This window comes from Fundulus heteroclitus, unplaced genomic scaffold, assembly GCF_011125445.2.
Source record: "Fundulus heteroclitus isolate FHET01 unplaced genomic scaffold, MU-UCD_Fhet_4.1 scaffold_58, whole genome shotgun sequence".
In the NCBI taxonomy this organism is placed as follows: Eukaryota; Metazoa; Chordata; class Actinopteri; order Cyprinodontiformes; family Fundulidae; genus Fundulus; species Fundulus heteroclitus.
In genome coordinates this window covers 482,147-504,158 of record NW_023397011.1, presented here as the reverse complement: position 1 = coordinate 504,158, position 22,012 = coordinate 482,147, and the positions used below count along the sequence as shown (strand labels likewise).

Sequence of the window (22,012 nt, the reverse complement as noted above, 5' to 3'; positions counted from 1 at the left end):
CTGATTCATATCCTCCTTTCCTGCTGCGTCCAAGCCCACAAGGGTGCTCTTTTGACAAAACTCCACCCCCCAAAAGATCTTGTGAAAGTGAGGTCGTGGTCAATAAGACACTGTCCAGTACAAGATGAAGATGCTTTTTGTTGTCCCTCCAAACTAAAGGTTTGGAGGGACTGAATTGATCTTTATACTAGAGTTAAATAACTGTGTGTATTAAAAGAATTAAATAATTAGACATAATTAAATAATCACGATAATATAATGAATTATAATTATATAATATGGGTAAGGGAGGGGCTGAGTGGGTGTTTGTTTGGGGGGGGGGGGGGGGTATGGGGAAGGGGGAACGGAAATCAAGGGGGGGCCGGAAATCAAGGGAGACCGGAAATGATTGGGGTCATAAATCATCCATCATACTCTTATCAACAATAAGATTTTCTCTTAACAGAGCTATGACCAGGGCTTTCAACTCTCACGCATTGACCGTGTGACACACGCATTTCACTAACATCACATGCTCATACTTGACTACCTTCTAATGAGCCCTTTACAGTCTTTATTTATGCATTTCCCCCACTGTTTATCCCTCGCGTGCAGCGCACCAATGGAGGTAAAATCCGCCTACCTCAAAGCCTCAAAATTATATCATTACGTATAAATTATGCTGATACCAGACATTACCAAAAAAAGTTTTTTTTTTCTACTGTCACTTAGGAACCAGTGAGATGCAGAGCTTGAAAAGCTGCACCAATCCTGGGATTGCAATGTATAAAAAGTACTATATTTCCTATAGGATTCCACATTTAAGACTATTAGTGGGCTAAAAGCGAACAGAAAGTATTATTCTGTCCACTCCGACCACAAACAAAACGCGCTCAGAGAACAACTTTAAACTCAGCCTTTGGCTTGCATACTTACGCACCAGAGTGCCCTGCGCCATAAAGGTGATTTGTTTGGTCAGCGAGGGGACTGAGATGAGAAACCTGTCACTGTGAGAGGTGATGATAATGCTTATAAACTTTAACAGGCTAGAAGTGCATGGATCTGAAAAGAGGGAATACATCAGCAGCTGGATCATGCGTAAAGATGCAGTGTGAACCCTTGTGTATTTCAAATGTTGCAGCTGAGGGAAAAATGTTGGACCATACAGGCTTGATGAAAATCAGCCTCATTCACCAATGAGGTTATAGATCTTCACTGATAATCTAACCCATAGATGTAATAATAGTCAATAACTTAAAACTACTTTATTTTATTCAGTATCATTTGAACAATGATGTGTTTTTTTCTGTTTAACCCACTAACTGAACAATACCATGTTAATTGGACCGGCTCTTCCAGGGTCCAGTCAGCCCCGCCCCTAGTCATGCCCCCAGCTCCGCCCCGCCACCTGAAAATTAACATAATATCACTCAACACAAAAGTTGAGAGGTCTGGCTATGACTCTGTTAAAGTTTGGCAACTATACTAAAGAGAAAGCTAGGATTATTTTTATTCTCCTCTATTAATGAAAAATATGCTGCTCTAACTCTGCGAAGGGTCTTTTTATACAACAGTAGACTGATTATCCAGATTAGGTAGGATTCCTCTTTATGTGTAGAGCGCCTTTTTCTCTCCAATTTCCAAACATTGTGCTTCAAAGAACACAGCTCTAAATTAAACCAGGGAGCCAGCTTCCTGTGAATAATCACTCTCTTTTTCAAGGGGGCTACGTTGTCTAATGCAAAACGCAAAGAGGAAGTGATACAGTCAACAAAGGCGTCAATTTGTAAAAGGGAAGAAACAACATTGCTGCCGAGCATATCTGTAATACTGAGGATATTAAAAGGGGGACAGACTCTTTAAAGTTTGATGCAGCATTATCTGATAAAGATCTACTGTAATGAAAGCCTCTTTTGGGGGTGGAGAACTCAGTTATATTAAACTTAAACGTTATAAAAAAATGCTCAGGTAGGACAGGGTTGTGAAGTAATACTGTTAATTCTTCACAATAAATGCCATATGTCAGCACAAGGTTCAAAGTATAAAGGCAAGAGTGTGTCAGTTTATGCACATTTTGAGCAAAACCAATTGAATCTAGAATAGTTTTAAAGACTACGGTAAGGTTATCACATTCTGTGTCAACATGAATGTTAAAATCCCCCACTATAATAACCTTGTCAGTGTTTAACACTAGATCAGATAAGAAGTTTGAGAAATGATTTAAAAAATGAGAGTAAGGGCCTGTTCGGACAATACAAAACAATAAACAGAAGAGGTTTTATTGCTTTGCAGTTTGGACGACTTTCTTGCAGAGGAATAATATTTGCTTTCTCACCCTTACAAAATAAGAATATAGATTTTCCTTTGGTGATGTCTCTTAAGCCTCAGTGAGATACAGTTGAGCTGTTAGTGGTTTATGGGGTTTCCATTTATTTTAGGTGTTTTATTTAGGATTTTATAGCTTGAAGTTTTATATGGTTTATGGATGTGGTTATGGTTTATGGAAGGTTTTAGATTTATACATAGATTTTAGTATTTAGTTTTATGTACTTATCTCAACATCTACATCCCTGGGAGTTTTAGTGGTTTTAGCTAGTTAGCGAGACAATATTTATGCCGCCTGTTTTCATTATTTCCGGTTCTGCTACTAGAGAAGACAAACTGCTCCCTTAACCTCTATTGCATTTGCTCTTTTGTTACGTGCACTTTATGTAAATAGGCATTATAAAAATAATAAAAGATTGTGGCCCACGCAATTTCCTCCTCTGCATATCTCCTTCCACACCTGACATACTCCAGCTGCTAAAGGCCAGCCTACATTACAACTGTTTACAGCTGTTAACTCAGTCGTATCCTTGGTGGAGGCTGTGCCCAGTGAACAGACGGTAATTTTCAGCTCTAATACTGGGGAAGGTTAAAAGCCATTTCATATGTCAAAAGTAAAATAGAAAAGTTAAAAAGGTATAAGTAAAAATAGCTACCATATTAGTTCTAAGAAACAAAAATTGGTGAGCAGTCATTTAAAGGTATACTATGCAACCGGGGTTGATTTTCCAGCGAGGCTCCCCCAGAGGGCGAAAGTAAAAGTGCACTGTCGTAAAGATGCTCAGCTGTTCTGGTTTCTCCGTCAAGCCAGGCGCGGTTGTTTTGAGCTTAGCAGACAGGCGAATGCAACGAAAAGTGGAAAAAACGGCAGTACAAACAATGACTAACACAGTGAAAGTATGAACATCAAGCTTCCCGCAGCGCTATCTTGGCGAGGCGCGGCCGCCGCGGCCTCGCCAGTTTTATTATTATTATTATTATTATTATTTATTTTATTTTTTTTATGTTGGCGAGACGCTACCGCCATATAACCCATCCCCTTGAGAAGCAGTTGGCTGCCACTGAGCGGCGCCCGGGGAGCAATCTTGGGTTAGGGGTCTTGCTCAGGGAGCCAAAGTGACAGTCTGCGGGAGTTGAACCCAGAATCTCAGGGACACAAACACAATGCTCTGCCCACTTGGCCACCACTCCACCACATTTAAATGTGTAGGACACATTCAAATAACTGTTTCTTTTTTGTATTTGTGCTGCCCCCTAGCATTTGGTTCCTTTTATTTGTTTGTCCTCCACGAGTTTGTGTTGTACCTTTTCGTCCGTCCGTCCGTCCATCCGTCTTCTTCCGCTTATCCGGGGTCGGGTCGCGGGGGCAGCAGCTTCAGTAGGGAGGCCCAGACGTCCCTCTCCCCAGCCACTTGGGCCAGCTCCTCAGGAGGAATCCCAAGGCGTTCCCAGGCCAGCCGGGAGACATAGTCCCTCTAGCGTGTCCTGGGTCTTCCCCTGGGCCTCCTCCCGGTGGGACGTGCCCGGAACACCTCACCAGGGAGGCGTCCAGGAGGCATCCTAACCAGATGCCCGAGCCACCTCAACTGGCTCCTCTCGACGTGGAGGAGCAGCGGCTCTACTCTGAGTCCTCCCCGGATGACTGAGCTCCTCACCCTATCTCTAAGGGAGAGCCCAGACACACTACGGAGAAAACTAATTTCAGCCGCTTGTATCTGGGATCTTGTTCTTTCGGTCATGACCCAAAGCTCGTGACCATAGATGAGGGTAGGAACGTAGATCGACCGGTAAATCGAGAGCTTCGCCTTTTGGCTCAGCTCTCTCTTCACCACAACGGATCGGTACCTTTTCTTCAATAAAAAAAAAAACATCAATATTTTTATGTTTGATTGTAAAAAGATCTGTAGGCCTACTCTCCATTTAAAATCACCCTGCCACCTTAAAGGCATACTATGCAACATTTTTCGGTTAATTAATGTGTTCCATACTGTTTTGGATGATTAAATGAGTCATTTCAGGTCGAACAAAGGTTTTCTCGGCCGCCCTGGTGGTCTGTGGGGGAAATACCGCACTTGCAGGAGCCCTCGGCATAGCCAACTGCTTCTCAAGGGGATGGGTTAAATGCAGAGAACCCATTTTTATGGGAATGTATGTTGCGATGACAAATGACAAAACATTGTACTTCTACTGAGTGACTTGAAGGCTGGTGGTCAGAGCTGTTTTCCAGTCTTACAGCTCCTTGAAAGTTGATTTGAAAGTCAACTTTCAAGGAGCTGTAATACACAAGAAAGAGGAGTTTCTACTTGCAACAATAAATATGATATTGGCCAATAGTAATATAATATTTATCACACTGGATGAAGACAAGTCACTGAAAACACAAAATAAGTCAAAATTTAAAAGGTGGAAGGTTGAGTTTAAGGTTTAACCAATCACATATATTTCATGAAATCCTGTGAAAAGTGATATTAAAAAAATAAAGATGATGAATAGTTTTGTTTACAGAAATGACAGGTCCACCTCATATCTAAATCTTTTAAGAAATTGGCCCACAGCATATATACCATTTATTATTTTAAAGTGAGTCTGTCACTTTTGGTGAAATTGGCCATTTAACAAATTTGGAGTGACCTGTGAAGACATTGGCCCCACCCTGGCAAATTTTGTCTACAACTTTACATTTCCATAAAACACTCTGAAAAGTAGTGTTTTAGCTCTGACTGGGCCAATTCTGCACTGCAATTTACAGCCATGTTGGCCACTGCTGTTTGTCATGTTACAGTTCTGAGGTTAGTACATGTTGAGTCACTGCTCAATAATATCCAATGAACAATTAGAAACAATAAAAAAGCAATGAACTCAAACAATAGTTCAAAATGAATAGTAACAAATTTGTTGTTTTTGCATTATAAAATATTTAACTACAGACCAGTATCAATACAAAATGTATATAAAAACATGTTGCATATTTTATATTCCAAGTTTAAAGAGGGCTTTAAAAACAAAGTGAAGATGTGACATGACCATGACTATTCCTTCAATTCAGTACAATGTCAAGCTCCTGTCTATTTTTGCCTAGGATGAAAATAGCATACATTTTTCTGTCCCAGCACTTAGTATTGGTCATTTGTGTGCTTCTTTGCCTGATGTTCATCGTGTCTCTTCATTGTGTCTCTTCATCTGCTCATGTCTTTTTAACCCTGCAGAGCCTGTGGATGCTGTTGATGAACTGTTGCTAGCAGGAGGCTTGTGTACTTTACAGTTTGGGTAGCTGGTCTTCTTAGATGTTCTTCCATTTTTCCTTGAAGCCTTTATTCGCCCTCCTCTTTTAGTCATCAGGTCTGTTGTTGACATCCACCTCTCCACCTCTTCCAAGCTGGTGGCTGATTTAATAACAGGATGCAGAATAGTTGGGACACAGCACAGGCACATGGTGCGTTTTCTTGTCCTTCCCATTCTCCTCGCGTTTGTGTTAACATCTACACATGTCTGCGTCTGAAGAGTGTCCTGTAACTGAGGAACGTCATTTTCATCAGGGAAATCCTCATCTATGGGTTCAACATAACCAATCACAGACTCAGCTTCATGTAAAAAGGACATTTCCAAGCTGGAACAACAGTTCTTATTTGATACACAGTGATGAACTGTGTTCAGTTTGATATCTGGACTTTTTAGATTTGTGGTGTGAGAAGATGGCGACTGCTCATGTTCAGTTAGGATCTTTACATCCAGTTTATCTGGACTGGAAAAGTTCTGCAGAGAAACCTCTTTAATTTTTAAAACCTTTCTAAACGACTCACTACCATCTACTGAAACTCTGGGTTTAGTCTGTGGAAAGTTAGTCTGTGGCATTTCATCAATCTTTTGAAGAGAAATTTTCAGATCAGCTGTAATTCCAAATATTTTCCTGAGCTGGTGGTCGAACATTTTATGGGGTTCTGATGCTGATAAAGATGTCCCAGGAACACCCTGTTGAAAGTTCTGCAAGATATAAATAAAAATAAAAATTCTTAAACACAGGAAACACAAGCAGACTAAGCATCCAATATGTAACTGAATACATTTTCTGCCATTTGTTTTATGTTCTAACTTCCCTGGGCAGATTCACTATCCATTTGAGAAAGGAAAAATCAGAACAATAACTCAAATAAAGACATATAAAGAGAGAATTTGCAAGGTTGGAGAGAGGAACAATACAGGTGATGTTACAGTCAACATCAGGTCATAAATAAAATCTTAAATGGCACTGACACTGATTGGCTACAATATTAGGTCTCGCTAATATTCGTTGAGTTTCTTCTCACTTAAAACATGCTCTGACTAATCATAGGTTGGGTAGAGAGTATCTTGTCCAGGAACCACATGAGCTAGATATTCTTAGAAATAAGTACATTTTTGGGATTCAAATTCAAAAACATTTTCAATGTTATTCACTCCAGCGGCTCCTCATGCTTTCTTTCTACCTGTCCTATCAGCGTTTAAGCAGATCTGTGCCCATATATTAACAAGGATTTTCAGTGTCTCTCAGAGAGCTCCTATCTTAGCTTAAAAATTCTTACCAGGGAATCTTGGCTTCAGAGTGACTCAGATGCTGCTAAGAGCGATTCTGAGTAAGGAGATGGCAACATTTGTTATCTTAGTGAGGAGTTGTGGTTGACCCCGTTTCTAGGTGTGACGCTGTCTTCTAAGAGTTGTGATTGATTGATGGTACAAGAGGGAAAAAGAAATTTACTGATTAGACTGGATTAAGAAATGACATGATGATGAAACAAGTAAATTTATTGTCACAGCATCAAAATATTTGAATGCACCTTATTTATATCATTATTTTGATTTACTTAGTTATATTTAGTCGCCAGTCATTTACTGCTTTTTCACTGATATTAATGTGCTCTCAAATGTTAGCATTTCACTGGGATTGCCTGCTTATATAAAGTGGCAGAATTTGGCAGAACGACCAACATAAAATGGAGAAAAAAAGCTACACAGCAGTGCGTTTGTCAGGGCAGCGCAGGGAGGACAATAAAGGAGTGTGCTGTGTGCTGAAAGGTAAATTGGTCTCTGGATCACAGCACTGCAAAAACGGATCTAAAAATAAGTAAAATGTTCTTAAAGTTAGTGTATTTATCCTTGATTTGGCCAGGTAAATAAGATTATCTGCCAATGGAATGAGTAATTTACCCCTAAAATAAGATAATTAGACATCCTGCACTTGAAATAAGATGATGGAGAAATCTCTTTCCATTGGCAAATCATCTTATTAACCTGCTCAAATCAAGGACAAATACACTCATTTTAAGAACATTTTACTTATTTCTAGTTCAAATCTGCAAAGGGGCTAGGTGCTTTTACACACCATAGGCTATTGAAATTAACGTGCAATACAGAAAATACTTTCTCACATCTTTTATATATATTATTTGTAAATTCCTCCACTTTATTCATGATTATCCAATATTTTCACAATTATAGATTGATCCTTAATAAAATGATGGTACTAGAATCGTGCCTTTAACTGGTCGGGCCTCTGAAGCTAGACATTTAACCCCTTTGGGGATGGTAAAGTTTATCTTATCTAGATAATAACTCTGATTGTTAAATAAGTTTATGTGCTCATATACTCCACTGTTTAGGTGATGGATCAGCCAAACAGCTTACTGTGTTTCCACCATCTTCCTGCTTCAGACACCATTCGGCTCGCTAAAAGTCCTCCTCACTACTCCTAACATTGTGTCACTTTAGAAACTCTCTGAAGACTTAAGATGCTTAGTGAATAACTTATCTGACCGAGGAAACAAACCTTAAAATTCAGGAAATTCTTAGATTTTTCCTAAGATGACGTCAGTAAGACCTACTATTAGGTTTCAGGTTGTTGCTGATTTTTGTTCCTTACTCCTACTGTATGCTGTTATTTTTCTGTCATTTGTTGTTTTGGATTCCATCTGTTAGTGTAACTTGTTTTTCTATTAAAATCTCACTGCAACTTTACTCTGCATTTGGGTCCTCGCCTACACAACATGACAGTTTCTGTTTTCAGTTTTGTGATAGATATGTTTTCTGTCTCTCTCTGCAGATGTACCTGCTCTGGGATCTTGGCCTTTAATAAAAAAATTAAAACTGCTTCAGTGTTTCACAGTTTTTTTATTCAAACACACAACAAAACTTAAACTGGACACCACAAACCAGAAATTCATATACTTTCTTAATGGGTTCTGTGTAGTGTGACTTTTTAATGTACCAGAGTTGGGTCTGACAAATATTAAACAAATAATGTATAATTGTATCATATCATAAAAGAAAAACTTGTGACTAAACCACAAATTATTAAAGTTCAGGTTTAAGCTAGTATATTCAGAGTTTTTAAGGCACCAAACAAACTTCATTTGGATTTTACATTTTGATTTTAAAAAGGATGAAATAGGATAAGATAAGGATAAAAAAGGAAACTTGATTGCTGCAGGTATGAAGGATCTTCACAATTTCTCATCCCGCATTTAACAGAGGAACCGTCTACCACTATGTTCTGATCCAGCAAGGTGCCATAAAGTAGATGACCTGAGATTGCTCAGTGTCTCCACCACATCTCTCTGAATCCATCAGGGACACATGTCCAAAGTCATGTTTGAATTTCTTGAAGTGATATTATAATACAAAGTACATCAAGGTTTTTAGTGCGTATCCTGGTAGTCACATCATAGAGAACTTCATAAAGTAGTAGTAGCTGTGTAAATGATGTGGATGCATGTTTGCTGAATTTTAATTATGCTGATGTAGACTGCCTTCACCTATATCTTATCAGATTTGGGCACAGAGTTGACATTTCTCGTGATGATTGAGAGCAGACACGAAGGCTGGGGAACTCAGACTTTCCTGCTATTAGTTGAAACGTGTGAATGTACACACACACATAAAATATTATGTTTGTGTCAGCATATTCATGTTAGTGCTGTCAAACGATTAAAAAATGTAATCGCAATTAATTGCACAATGTCAATAGTTAACTCAAGACTAATTGCAAATTAATTGCAGATTTTATCTTTTTATTTTTGAAAGTGTAAAAGCCTATTTGGGCATTTTTAATGTGCAATTATGCAATACATGACAAGTAAAAAACATGCCTGTACAAAAAATAGCTTTATTTTTTTATTTTTCAAGCATTTTTCAGAAATTGGAATGAAAACATCCTGGTGCTGTAAAATGTTAAACTTAGACCAATAATGGCAAAATTGCTATTCATAACGCCCTGATGTTTACACAATGTGTAAACAAATATTTAAATAAATATCTGTTGTCATGCCGATTTTTTTTTGTCTCTTAAACAAAGAGACACAGTATTACATATTGACATTGAAATTAATAAATTTTACATTTTAATAGTCACATGTTTTGTTCATTTTTTTCACTCGCACACACATCTATTCCTGAGCTTTCACACCAACAACAATTATTTCTTCATTTTTTTTGCATCCCGTTTATATCCACGTTTATACGCAAAGTTTTTTATTTCTTTTCTTTTTTTTTTTAAAGATTGGGGGTATGTCAGCCTAGTTGGGCCAGGTTTCCCTTGGTGTAATTCAACTGCTTCCAACTGGATGCCCAAAATTAACCCAACTGACACAGAGGCAGAGAATTGTTTATACAATATAAGTGGCAGAGAAATAAACAGGGAAAGTTAAATGGTTTATTTAGAACGGTTTACTTAAATACGTTTTCACTGTGTTTTTAAAAACACATGGAGCTTACATGATAGCTCCCGCTAGCTTCTTCGAAACCATGCCATGCTGATGTTATTCGAGTGTCTTTTTACATTTATAACAAATTTATATTCGCTATATTTTCACAAGAGTTTTATACATTGATGGGATATTAATGTTTGTGTTTTCCGGTCTGCTCATTACGACCAAAATCGAGCTGAAGCTTTTAAAAATTAGCACTGAATGTCCACTAGCATAAAGGCTATTAGCTTTCTGGATAACATACAGTGTAACTACGGTTCGTTTCAAACAAAAGGTTTGTTTCGTTTTGCTCTGCCATCGTTCGATAGTGCTATGCGTATTAGTACCGCATTAATATGGAACATCAATGTTGATTTTTATGGTTTTAGCAACCAATCGCTACAGCGACCCCTAGTTTCCCAGAGGAATAATCGCATTACTAAAATCAACATCCTAAGTTACTGAGCAAATCATTCTTTAAAATGTTATTTTAACAAATAATATTAGTTTAGCTCGGAATTTGCATTGTGGTTTGAAATGGTTTGAAACACATACCAAATGTTCAAAATTAGTTGAGCTAATTTAACCTCATTCCACATTCTTTAAAATTAACTTTGGTTCTTTAACTTACAGGTCCTTCTCAAAATATTAGTATATTGTGCTAAAGTTCATTATTTTCCATAATGTAACGATAAAACTTGAACATTCATATATTTTAGATTCATTGCACACTAACTGAAATATTTCAGGTCTTTTATTGTCTTAATACGGATGATTTTGGCATACAGCTCATGAAAACCCAAAATTTCTATCTCACAAAATTAGCATATCATGAAAAGGGTCTCTAAACGAGCTATGAACCTAATCATCTGAATCAACAAATTAAAACTAAACACCTGCAAAAGATTCCTGAGGCCTTTAAAACTCCCAGCCTGGTTCATCACTCAAAACTCCAATCATGGGTAAGACCAGTGGTGTAGTCTACATTATTGTAGTGGGTATACTGTGCTTAGAAATAAGCACGCCAGTAAGTGCAATGTAATTGACCTTTTTTTATTTTTGAGCATATTTAACATTGCTTAATTTCTCAGTTGCTTACATTTGAATCAATGAATAACAAACTGTACTACAGTTGGCTTTGTATTGAAAAGATGTATAATCTATAAAACAGTACAACAAAACATGCTTAAGTATGTAAGTACAGAAGTACTATGCAGGTTAAAACTGTCTATAAAATGTTCCAGACATGTTTGTTTTGAGGCTCCTTATGTTTTGTCTTCTTGTTTCTGTTGCAGAGCGGTGGTTTCTTAACCATGTTGTCACATACTTCCTAGGTTCAAGAAGATTAACAGGAGACCTGTATTACTAATAGCATCTACTGGTGGATCAATACATCCACAATAACATTCATAATTAACTGCTTACACTTTTGCACTATGACTAACTAAAACTTGACAATTAAACTATCAGACTTTAATATGTATTATACTAATAAACTTTTTAATTGATGTTTAATGTAAAATGTTTACCATGCGTATATTTTGCTAAACTTTTCTGCACAGATTGATTTGATGAACTAATCTTTATAACTGCTCCAGTGTTTATCTGGCATTTACCTAACTTTCTCTCCCTCTATTCTAACCAAGGATGTCTGTTTTTAAATTCCCTAGCCTGGCTGTCACTCCACACTGCGAGCCAGGAGGAGCTCACATCTAAAAAAGGAAACAAGCATTTTCACAACAGTACAAAAGAGCATTGCACTTGGTTGATTGTTTAAAGGATAAGTTTATTTTTTTTTCAACGTGGACCTTATTTCTAGGAGTTTATACGTACACTAATACCCCAGTAACAATGGGTGTTATGCACAGCTCCAGTACTTCCTGAACTTAATACTGCACCTTTGTTTCCGGTCTTTCAAGATTGGATGAACTGATTAATCCAGGTGTGTCTGATTATTTGCTGAAACACCTGGATTAATACTGGCTCGTTTGTTCATTCATTAGTAAGTTTTGATGAAATTAAACGAGTTTTGCAGCAGATAATACCTTATATAGAGGCCCGCTCTGGCTGCCCCGCTTCCTCCCATTATATGGACATAGGTGCTGATCGCGAAAAAAATCTAAATATCTCATGTAGGAGTCAGAGTAATACAGAATTGTTACTGTGGAATTAGTGTACGTATATACTCCTAGAAATAAGGTCCAGGTTGAAAAAAAGAAACTTATCCTTTAAGCAATGACACACTGACTCAAAGATATTTTTTTTAAATAGTCATTGATTTAATGTTAGTCCTGCAAACTTGCACTCAATAAAATACTGTCCTATTACTGCAAATAGCGGGACTGCCCGATGACGCAGTTGCTGCTTAAGCTAGCTTCGGCTAATTTTTAAACAAACTACTTTCACTCACCAGGGGTAACGCTGTCATGCGCCTTACTGTCGATGATTTCGCTCGTCAAACTGGCAGGTTCCTCTGAGGCTGCCTCTATGACTTCGGTGGCAAGTGTAGCTTGTTTTCGCTTCATTTTCGTAACATAACTGCTGCTGCGTCTCTCGACTAGTGGTGTGTCTGCCTAAGCTGCTCCCGCCTACATCCCCAGCAAATCTAAGATGCTCCCGCCTACATCCCCAGCCAATCTAAGCTGCTCCCGCCTACATCCCCAGCCAATCGTAAAGAAGCAGCGGAATAAGAAACTAATCACAGAGCAGAGAGATTTGGGTAAAGGGAAGTGAATGTCATCAGGTAGCGGCATCGGAGAGGAGCAATGATGAGTTTATAAGCGAATTTAATAAAGAAATTGGCGCAGGATACAGACACGATGTCACGTATTATTGGGCACTTTTAAGTGGTTATACGGAAATTCACAAGCTTTTCTAGTGGGTATACGGCGTATACCCGCGTATCACATAGACTACACCACTGGGTAAGACTGCCGACCTGACTGCTGTCAGAAGGCCATCATTGACACCCTCAAGCAAGAGGGTATGACACAGAAATAAATTTCTGAACGAATAGGCTTTACCCAGAGTGCTGTATCAAGGCACCTCAGTGGGAAGTCTGTGGGAAGGGAAAAGTGTGGCAGAAAACGCTGCACAACGAGAAGAGGAGACCGGACCCTGAGGAAAATTGTGGAGAAGGGCCGATTCCAGACCTTGAGGGACCTGCGGAAGCAGTGGACTGAGTCTGGAGTAGAAACATCCAGAGCCACCGTGCACAGGCGTGTGCAGGAAATGGGCTACAGGTGTCACATTCCCCAGGTCAAGCTACTTTTGAACCAGAAACAGCGGCAGAGGCGCCTGACCTGGGCTACAGAGAAGCAGCACTGGACTGTTGCTCAGTGGTTTACTGACCATGGTATCACTGTGCTCAATTGGCCTGCCAACTCTCCTGACCTGAACCCCATAGAGAAGCTGTGGGATATTGTGAAGAGAAAGTTGAGAGATAATTACATAATTATTTGAAGGTTGACTTTTTTTGTATTAAGAACACTGTTCTTTCGGATGAAATATGCTAATTTTGTGAGATAGGAATTTTGGGTTTTCATGAGCTGTATGCCAAAATCATCCGTATTAAGACGAGACCTGAAATATTTTAGGTAGTGCGCAATGAATCTAAAATATATGAATGTTCAAGTTTTATCATTACATTATGGAAAATAATAAACTTTATCACAATATGCTAATATTTTGAGAAGGACCTGTAGATTCAGTGAACTAGGATTCGCTGACTCATTCCGATGATGGTGATCAACCATATTTTGTCCTTTTGTTTCTTTTGTGTGTACATACTTCCTTAGCTTCTTTTTATCTTAATTTTGCTTAGTAGTTTTGGTTAAGTTTCACTAGCCAAGTAGAGAGCATTTATTGACTGAAATATAGTGTTAATTCAGACAAAACAGCATTTTATAGTGATGTTCTCTGGATGTTCATTTATTTATGTTAATAAATTCTTGAACTTGAAGAGAAGTCGTCACTCATTTATTCTATATGTGTGCAGAGTTTGTTGTTAAAAGAACGGCAATGCTCAAATCATTCCTTTCAATTATTGTCCCAATATCAGGCCTTGGATTGATATTCACCAGACAATACCTAACAGACAAAGAGTTTTTATTATACATTAAATAACTTTAAACAGTGTGTAATAGCACAACAGTGTCTTGCTAGTTGCCTATAGTTTCCACCTGTTGTCTATTCTATTTGCACAACAGCAGGTGAAACTGAGGGACATTCTAAAACGCTTAACGTGAAAAAGCTTAACGTTGCTTAAGGTAGGAAAACAACGAGGGATCATCACCAAATTTCGCATGGCCATATCTTGTCGTGAAGACTTAAGCCTGTAAAAAGAAATAAACCCAAATCCAACGATTATAGAAGATATCTCACATTAATGTTTTCTTCTTCATTGGCGCCTATGGCGAGAAAAAAGCTTAACGCGGTTTAATGTACTTAATCAACGATCAATGATCACCAAATTTCTCTATTATATTGCTCCTAATAAGCACATAAAACTGTCAAAAAAATTGAAACCAAAGTCCAATTATTATGGACGTTATATGACATTAAGCGTTTCTGCTTCATTGAGGACTATTGAAAGGAAAAAGCTTAACGCGGTTTAATGTACCTAATCAACGCTCAGTGATCACCAAATTTCTCTTTCATATTGCTCCTAATAAGCACATAAAACTATCAGAAAATCTAAACCAAAGTCCAATGGACGTTATATGACATTAAGCGTTTTTGCTTCATTGAGGACTATTGAAAGGAAAAAGCTTAACGCGGTTTAATGTACCTAAACAACGCTCGGTAATCACCAAATTAGACTAAACTAATTTAAACATCTCTGAGACTGCCTGGGTTATTTTATTTCTATATTATATATAAAACACATAGACATTGTAGCCTAATAGGCATTTAAAAGAGAGACAGATAATGTGATATGATTCAGAAATGACATAGGGCAATGGCAGTGTGAGATGTTCAGAATGTAAGAGTTAAAACTTCTACAAGCTCAATAATATCCACAGCGGAAAAAAATATAGTAGACATGAAACAGCAGTCACATTGGATCAAAATTGACATTAATACAGAAATAGAGACTCAGGCATGTGATGGAGACTGAGGCATATGTGTCTCACTCATTTAAGTTGACAACAGTCAAGATGATAGAACACTAACCAATGTCATTTAATAACTAATCATGGTCTTACTAATTAGTCCACATCTGTCCTCTTTCTTCAAATCACCCCATTGCTCTGTTATTATAGATAGATAGATAGATAGATAGATAGATAGATAGATAGATAGATAGATAGATAGATAGATAGATAGATAGATAGATAGATAGATAGATAGATAGATAGATAGATAGATAGATAGATAGATAGATAGATAGATAGATAGATAGATAGATATATTGATTAACTATTTACACCATTGGCTAGTTAGCACTACCAGGCGCAAGTGCCCTACATAGCTACCCTGGGATTACCAACCCTGCAAGATGCAAAGTTGTAGTGTAAGGATGGAAGTCACTCATACTTGCGTGCCATATGCAAAACTGGTTGAGTTGTAACCAAAAACAATTCTGGCCCCTCGGGCTTGAGGGAATAGGGGAAAAAACTAAAAGAGGATGTGAGTCGAGGTCTAGTTGAACCTAGATAAAAAGTAAACAAATAAAACTATAATACAAACTGCTATTCTTTTTTTTAATTCTTTTTTTTATTGTAACGGTCTCTTCTTTTTTTTATTCTTTTTTTTGTAACGGTCTCTTCTTTTTTTTTTCTTTTTTTATTGTAACGGTCTCTTGCTTTATCCAAGTTTTTAACAAACAAGAAAAGGTGATGATACCCTGTAAGACGAAGACGATGAATGCCTGGAAGAACCTCATATAGTTGAAAATGCCTAGGTTGAGTTCAGTTGGAGCACATACATTTGTGATAGTTTTTTTTGGGAGAGGCCTGAACGTCTGACTTTCCCTGGCATGTACTCTTCAATGAGAGAGTGGATCCATAGTCTGGCTTTGTGGCTGTCCACTGGCCCTAATTGATCGTTCCTGATGATTGCACAGGCATAGAGAACAGTAAAAACACCACAGTCATATCCATTACTTTGTTGTGGGACATTTATGACGTCTGTAACAGTCCAATCAGATACCTTAAAATCTTCTCCAGCAGCCGTGAAAATATAGGCCACAACTTTGAGAAGTGTTGAGCAGGCAGTGTTTGCAGTTGTAGAGCTGTGGATTGAATTGTAGATGGAAATGTCCCGATCCCTAAAATCGGCTGATGCTAGAACCCAGTGTAAGCCTGAACCTTGAACATCGGTGTTGAAGGGCATCGATATCGTGTCAAAATTCAGAGCCCTTTGTGCTGCGCATAACTGCAAAATTGGGCCAAAATTCAAAACTGCAGCCATCTGATAAATGTACGTCGGCACACATAATACCATTTTTCCATTTCCAGAGTCGATTTTTGCTGCCTGACAAATGTAGCCTGCGATGGCCTGCTCAATTGTCTCCCCTTCAAGCCAGATCTTGGGAGCAAGACACTGGCTTCTGCGAGACACTGACGACCAGTTAGGCTCAGGTGTTTGTACATGTAGCCAGGGAGCAAATGTATTGTTCTCAGTATCACTATCATGCTCAGGTTCTTGTACTTGGGAAAGGACTGAATCTGGGGCCGGACTGACTGTATAATCGTAGTCCTTCGTTCTAGATTTTTTCCTGCCAGATTTGCTTTCATTTCCTCTATCCCTTTTCCGCAGCAAAGAAAGACTGTAGGTACATTTTGTGGGTAAATGCAGCCCAGTAGCCATTTCCACAGCAAGGATGTGGAAACATTTCCCTGAACTAGGACAAGAGCATGTTGTGCCGCTGGAGGTGCTTTGAACAACATGGACAGACTCATTTGTTGGACTTTTAACTATGAACACCCCTGAAGATGCACTCAGACTCACCAGGCCCATCTCAACCACAGTTCTAGCTAAGGAAGTCTTTGATGCAGTTGTTTCAACACTACATTGCTCACCTTTAACACCAGACTTGACTCGTTCCACTATTTTCTCTAAAGGAATGAATGAGGGCATTTTGACATCCCTCAGAGCAACAGGGACCCCTCGCTTTAGGGTGTAGTTCCCCAACCCACATCTGGCTCATTAACAAGCGATGTGTTCCTCATCGCAAGCACAGAAACATAGAAATCACCCATCTGAAATGTGGTGTCATAACTCAGCATTTGAGGGTAGTTAAATTTCATTGCTTTGACCAAATTGGTGCGTGCTAAATCAATCATTTCTGGTATCCCTGCAAAAACCAGAAGGTCAGGAAAACTTGAAATGTGCCAGACGAAACCTGGAAGCTGATATGCCAGCTCATGGAGACTAAACATTTCATCAGGTGAGATTCTGTCTTTACTTCTGCTAGCGTACACAATGTTTTGGACCTGTTTGAGGTTACGTGGGCTATTAACAGGCATGTGCTCCACATTACCACTGGAGGCTCCAGACAAGGTGGATCGGTAGATGTTCGATAGAGCCTGCCCCTGGTCATTTTGTAGGATTTCTGTAAACACCTCTTTTTTAGAGGGAATGAACACCCGATCTGACTTTGCATTACCATGCTTCATTGGCACATAGATGGACACATCTCCCAAATAATGGATCAGATACAAATTTCCCAAATTAACATCTTCACCTTGCTGCAGCAGACAGTAAACATTTTTTCTGAATTGAGATGAACCTTTGCTAAACTGCGCTGTCCTGATGTGATAGTACCGCTTCAGCACTCTACCACCATATTTTTTTATGTTATGGTAGTTTGATCCCTTCTGTTTCCAAGACATTTGGTCAAAACGAAAGTCCATATCTGATCTACCTCCCTTCAAATTTCGATAAAGGTACACATCACCCACCTTGGGATCCAGGGGCAGTTCGTGCAAAATACTGTCTTTGTGCCTCTCAGAATCGCACAGAATAGTCTCTATTTCACCCAAAGTAAATTCTTTTTTTGCATGAAAGCCATAACCATACTAAAGATTTTAATGAAAAACTGTAATACTGAAATACTGTACTGAATTGTGATATGTTAAACAAAGAAAGAAAAACAAGAATTTGCTTGCAAATTGGACAATGACTTTAATAACGTTCTATACAGTATGTGTTATACACATATATAGACTGTATTAGATACAGTAGCCTATAGGCTTAACTGTAATTATATGGGCCTAACACTATACTAGTCTATTCTATAATAAGTTGCTATAAAAGATGGATTAAATTGCCTTTAAAAAGGCTGTTGGATTTTAAGTAAGAACTAAGCTCAATGCAATGCTGTAGGAAGACTACTGAATAAACTGAAGCTCTGTGAAAATGCTGTGAAATGTACAAGTGAAGGTCTGTGCTGCTGACAGTCTTAAGAGTCCGTTATTCAAGATTCAAATGACAACAAACATTTTCATTGGACCTTCAGTGTGCTTTGGGACTGACTGGAGAAATGACTTAACCAACGGCATTCGAGATGGGCGGAGCCAGAACTTTCCTCGACTCCAAGTTGAGCTACACTCGGCATACTTCCTCTTAACTCTCAACTCGTTTCTCCACTATTTAAGAAACATTTTAAAATGAGCAAAACACCCACGATTTCTTGACAGTTTCATGTGCTTATTAGGAGCAATATATGAGAGAAATTTGGTGATCATTGATCGTTGATTAGGTACATTAAACCGTGTTAAGCTTTTTCCTTTCAATAGTCCTCAATGAAGCAGAAACACTTAATGTCATATAACGTCCATAATAATTGGACTTTGGTTTCGATTTTTTTGACAGTTTTATGTGCTTATTAGGAGCAATATGAAAGAGAAATTTGGTGATCATTGATCGTTGTTTAGGTACATTAAACCGCGTTAAGCTTTTTCCTTTCAATAGTCCTCAATGAAGCAGAAACGCTTAATGTCATATAACGTCCATAATAATTGGACTTCGGTTTCAATTTTTTTGACAGTTTCATGTGCTTATTAGGAGCAATATATGAGAGAAATTTGGTGATCATTGATCGTTGATTAGGTACATTAAACCGCGTTAAGCTTTTTCCTTTCAATAGTGCTCAATGAAGCAGAAACACTTAATGTCATATAACGTCCATAATAATTGGACTTTGGTTTCGATTTTTTTGACAGTTTTATGTGCTTATTAGGAGCAATATGAAAGAGAAATTTGGTGATCATTGATTAGGTACATTAAACCGCGTTAAGCTTTTTCCTTTTAATACAGACCTTAATTGAGAAACGCTTAATGTCATATAACGTCCATAATAATTGGACTTTGGTTTCGATTTTCTGATAGTTTTATGTGCTTATTGAATGCCGGGTGTGTAACTTACGTAAAAAAACGTGACGTAACTTGCGTAACTTGCTCAGAGCCGCAGCACAACGCAATCGAAAACAGAATTACCAGAGGCATTAACTTGGCCTCTGGTAATAAAGTTAAAAATCTTGGTGTTTTCGACCAAGACATGTCATTTAAATCCCATATTAAACAGATTTCCAGAGTTTCCTTTTTTCACCTCCGGAATATCGCCAAAATTAGAAACATTCTGTCCAGGAGTGATGCTGAAAAACTAGTCCATGCATTTGTTACTTCAAGGCTGGACTATTGTAATTCTTTACTATCAGGAAGTCCACATAATGCAGTTCGGAGTCTTCAGCTGATTCAAAATGCTGCGGCAAGAGTTCTGATGAAAATCAACAAGAGGGATCATATTTCTCCAATTTTAGCTTCCCTTTATTGGCTTCCTGTTAAATCAAGAATAGAATTTAAAATTCTCCTTCTAACGTATAAAGCCCTTAATAATCAAGCTCCATCATATTTTAGAGCTCTGATTACCCCGTATGTTCCTAACAGAGCACTTCGCTCTCAGACTGCAGGTCTGCTGGTGGTTCCTAGAGTCTCTAAAAGTAGAATGGGAGGCAGATCCTTTAGCTATCAGGCTCCTCTCCTGTGGAACCAACTCCCAGTTTTGGTCCGTGAGGCAGACACCCTATCTATTTTTAAGACTAATGTTAAAACTTTCCTTTTTGACAAAGCTTATAGTTAGAGTGGCTCATACCCTGAGCTATCTCTATAGTTGTGCTGTGATAGGCCTAGGCTGCTGGAGGACATCAGGGTCTAATTTTCTCACTCTACTGATTTCTACTGTTCTTCAGTCTACTGTTCTCCAGTTTTGCATTGTATTACATTGAAATGACTATCGTCATTTCAGCTTTTAACTTTTTGCTCTCTCTCTTTTTCTTCATAGTAGGTGCACCTGGTCTGGCGTTCTGTTAACTGTGACATCATCCAGAGAAGACGGCTCACCCGCTACTACCATCTAATGTAGAACAGATTACTAGATCAATGTGTGCTTCTGTGCTTTTTTGTCTCTCTTGTTGTGTCTCTGCTCTGTCTTCTGTAACCCCAGTCGGTCGAGGCAGATGACCGTTCATACTGAGCCCGGTTCTGCCGGAGGTTTTCCTTCCCGTTAATGGGGAGTTTTTCTTCCCACTGTCGCTTCATACTTGCTCAGTATGAGGGATGCAGCAAAGCCATGTACAATGCAGACGACTCTCCCTGTGGCTCTACGGTTCCCCAGGAGTGAATGCTGCTTGTCGGGACTTTGATGCAATCAACTGGTTTCCTTATATAGGACATTTTTGACCAATCTGTATAATCTGACCCAATCTGTATAATATGATTGAACTTGATTTTGTAAAGTGCCTTGAGATGACATGTTTCATGATTTGGCGCTATATAAATAAAATTGAATTGAATTGAATTGAATTGAATCGTTAATCGAGCTGCCAAACGGTGCCACGGAATTGAAAAACACTGAACCTGTTCTGAACAGGAACCGGTTTTCGATTCCCATCCCTAGTGATGATCCCTTGTTGTTTTCCTACCTTAAGCAACGTTAAGCTTTTTCACGTTAAGCGTTTTAGAATGTCCCTGAAACTGATTGTGGACAGTTCAATTTTACAGAATTGTGATTGACTTGGAGTTACATTGTGTTAAGTGTTCCCTCTATTTTTTGAGCAGTATACTTGAGTAAACATTTATATGGTTTATTCTACCATTTCGGTCATCAAAGAATATTTTGGGAATTCTACGAAAATATAGGTTTTAATTTTTTTTACATACAGATCACTAGTGGCTTATATGGCTTAAATGTCAGATTTTTTTTTCTATTGAAAACACTTTAGATTTAGGGTCATGATTATGTACAGTATAAGTTTCCTTATATAGCCCTGGTTATCTAAGAATATTTTTGGAATTTTATTAAACAATGAAACTGGCTAAGTATTTTGGAATTGATTGGTCAGTCATTTTTGGCCAAAAAAATACTTAAAGGTATAGTGACAGATCTTTTTTTGGCTTTGAGTTCTGGGGGGATTGCCTTATCTATTGGTTGTCTCACATGCCAATCACTTAGACACGCTCACATAACGCCAATGTGCATTTACCTTCCTTGCAAGTTTACTCTTCCTGGTTAAGCATGCGCACTTCTAGTGTTTATGTATCCAGTTAGCTTCATTGTTGCACCGCTGCTCTCACCATATACTTTGAAAATAGCTGAGAGTTGCAATAAGCAAACTGTCTTACAAGTTTATGAGAGGAAGAAGAGGCCTCAGAAAGAAGTAAGACCAGAGTGGATTTAGAGATTTCTTTCATGTGATCGCCTTGAGCAGCAGAAGAGCAGGTAAAATGGTCCTGGACATACACAATTATTTAAAAAGGGACTTGACCGTTTCTTACCTACATTTCCAGAAAAATCGCCCACTCTAACTTTAACCCAGGTACTTAAATTAACGCTTATAACGTTCCCTCTAGAGTTTCGGTCATCTTAGAATATTTTGATAATATGATAAAATATGCATCTTTGAATATGTTAATGAAGGTTATTGGCTTATATTGTATAAACAATGCTTTATAATTTAGCATAATAAACAATGTATGTTATTCCCAAT

General features: G+C 38.3%; 1 protein-coding gene across 2 annotated transcripts in view; it reads right to left on the bottom strand.

Annotated features, from left to right (window-relative positions):
* Nucleotides 1–4,858: 4,858 nt before the first annotated feature.
* Nucleotides 4,859–22,012, bottom strand: part of lrif1 (ligand dependent nuclear receptor interacting factor 1) — a 30,978-nt gene continuing 13,824 nt past the window's right edge. The window contains exons 3-4 of one of the 2 annotated variants that reach the window (XR_002427581.2): nt 6,864–6,988; nt 6,163–6,285 (exon numbers count right to left, since the gene is read on the bottom strand). Coding sequence is in view for 1 of the 2 variants with exons in the window: in XM_021313819.2 (XP_021169494.2) it covers nt 5,455–6,285 (831 nt within the window). In the remaining variant the exon portion in view is untranslated. Of the gene's footprint in view, nt 6,286–6,863; nt 6,989–22,012 lie in introns of both variants that reach the window. The other variant, XM_021313819.2, reaches the window with a different exon arrangement.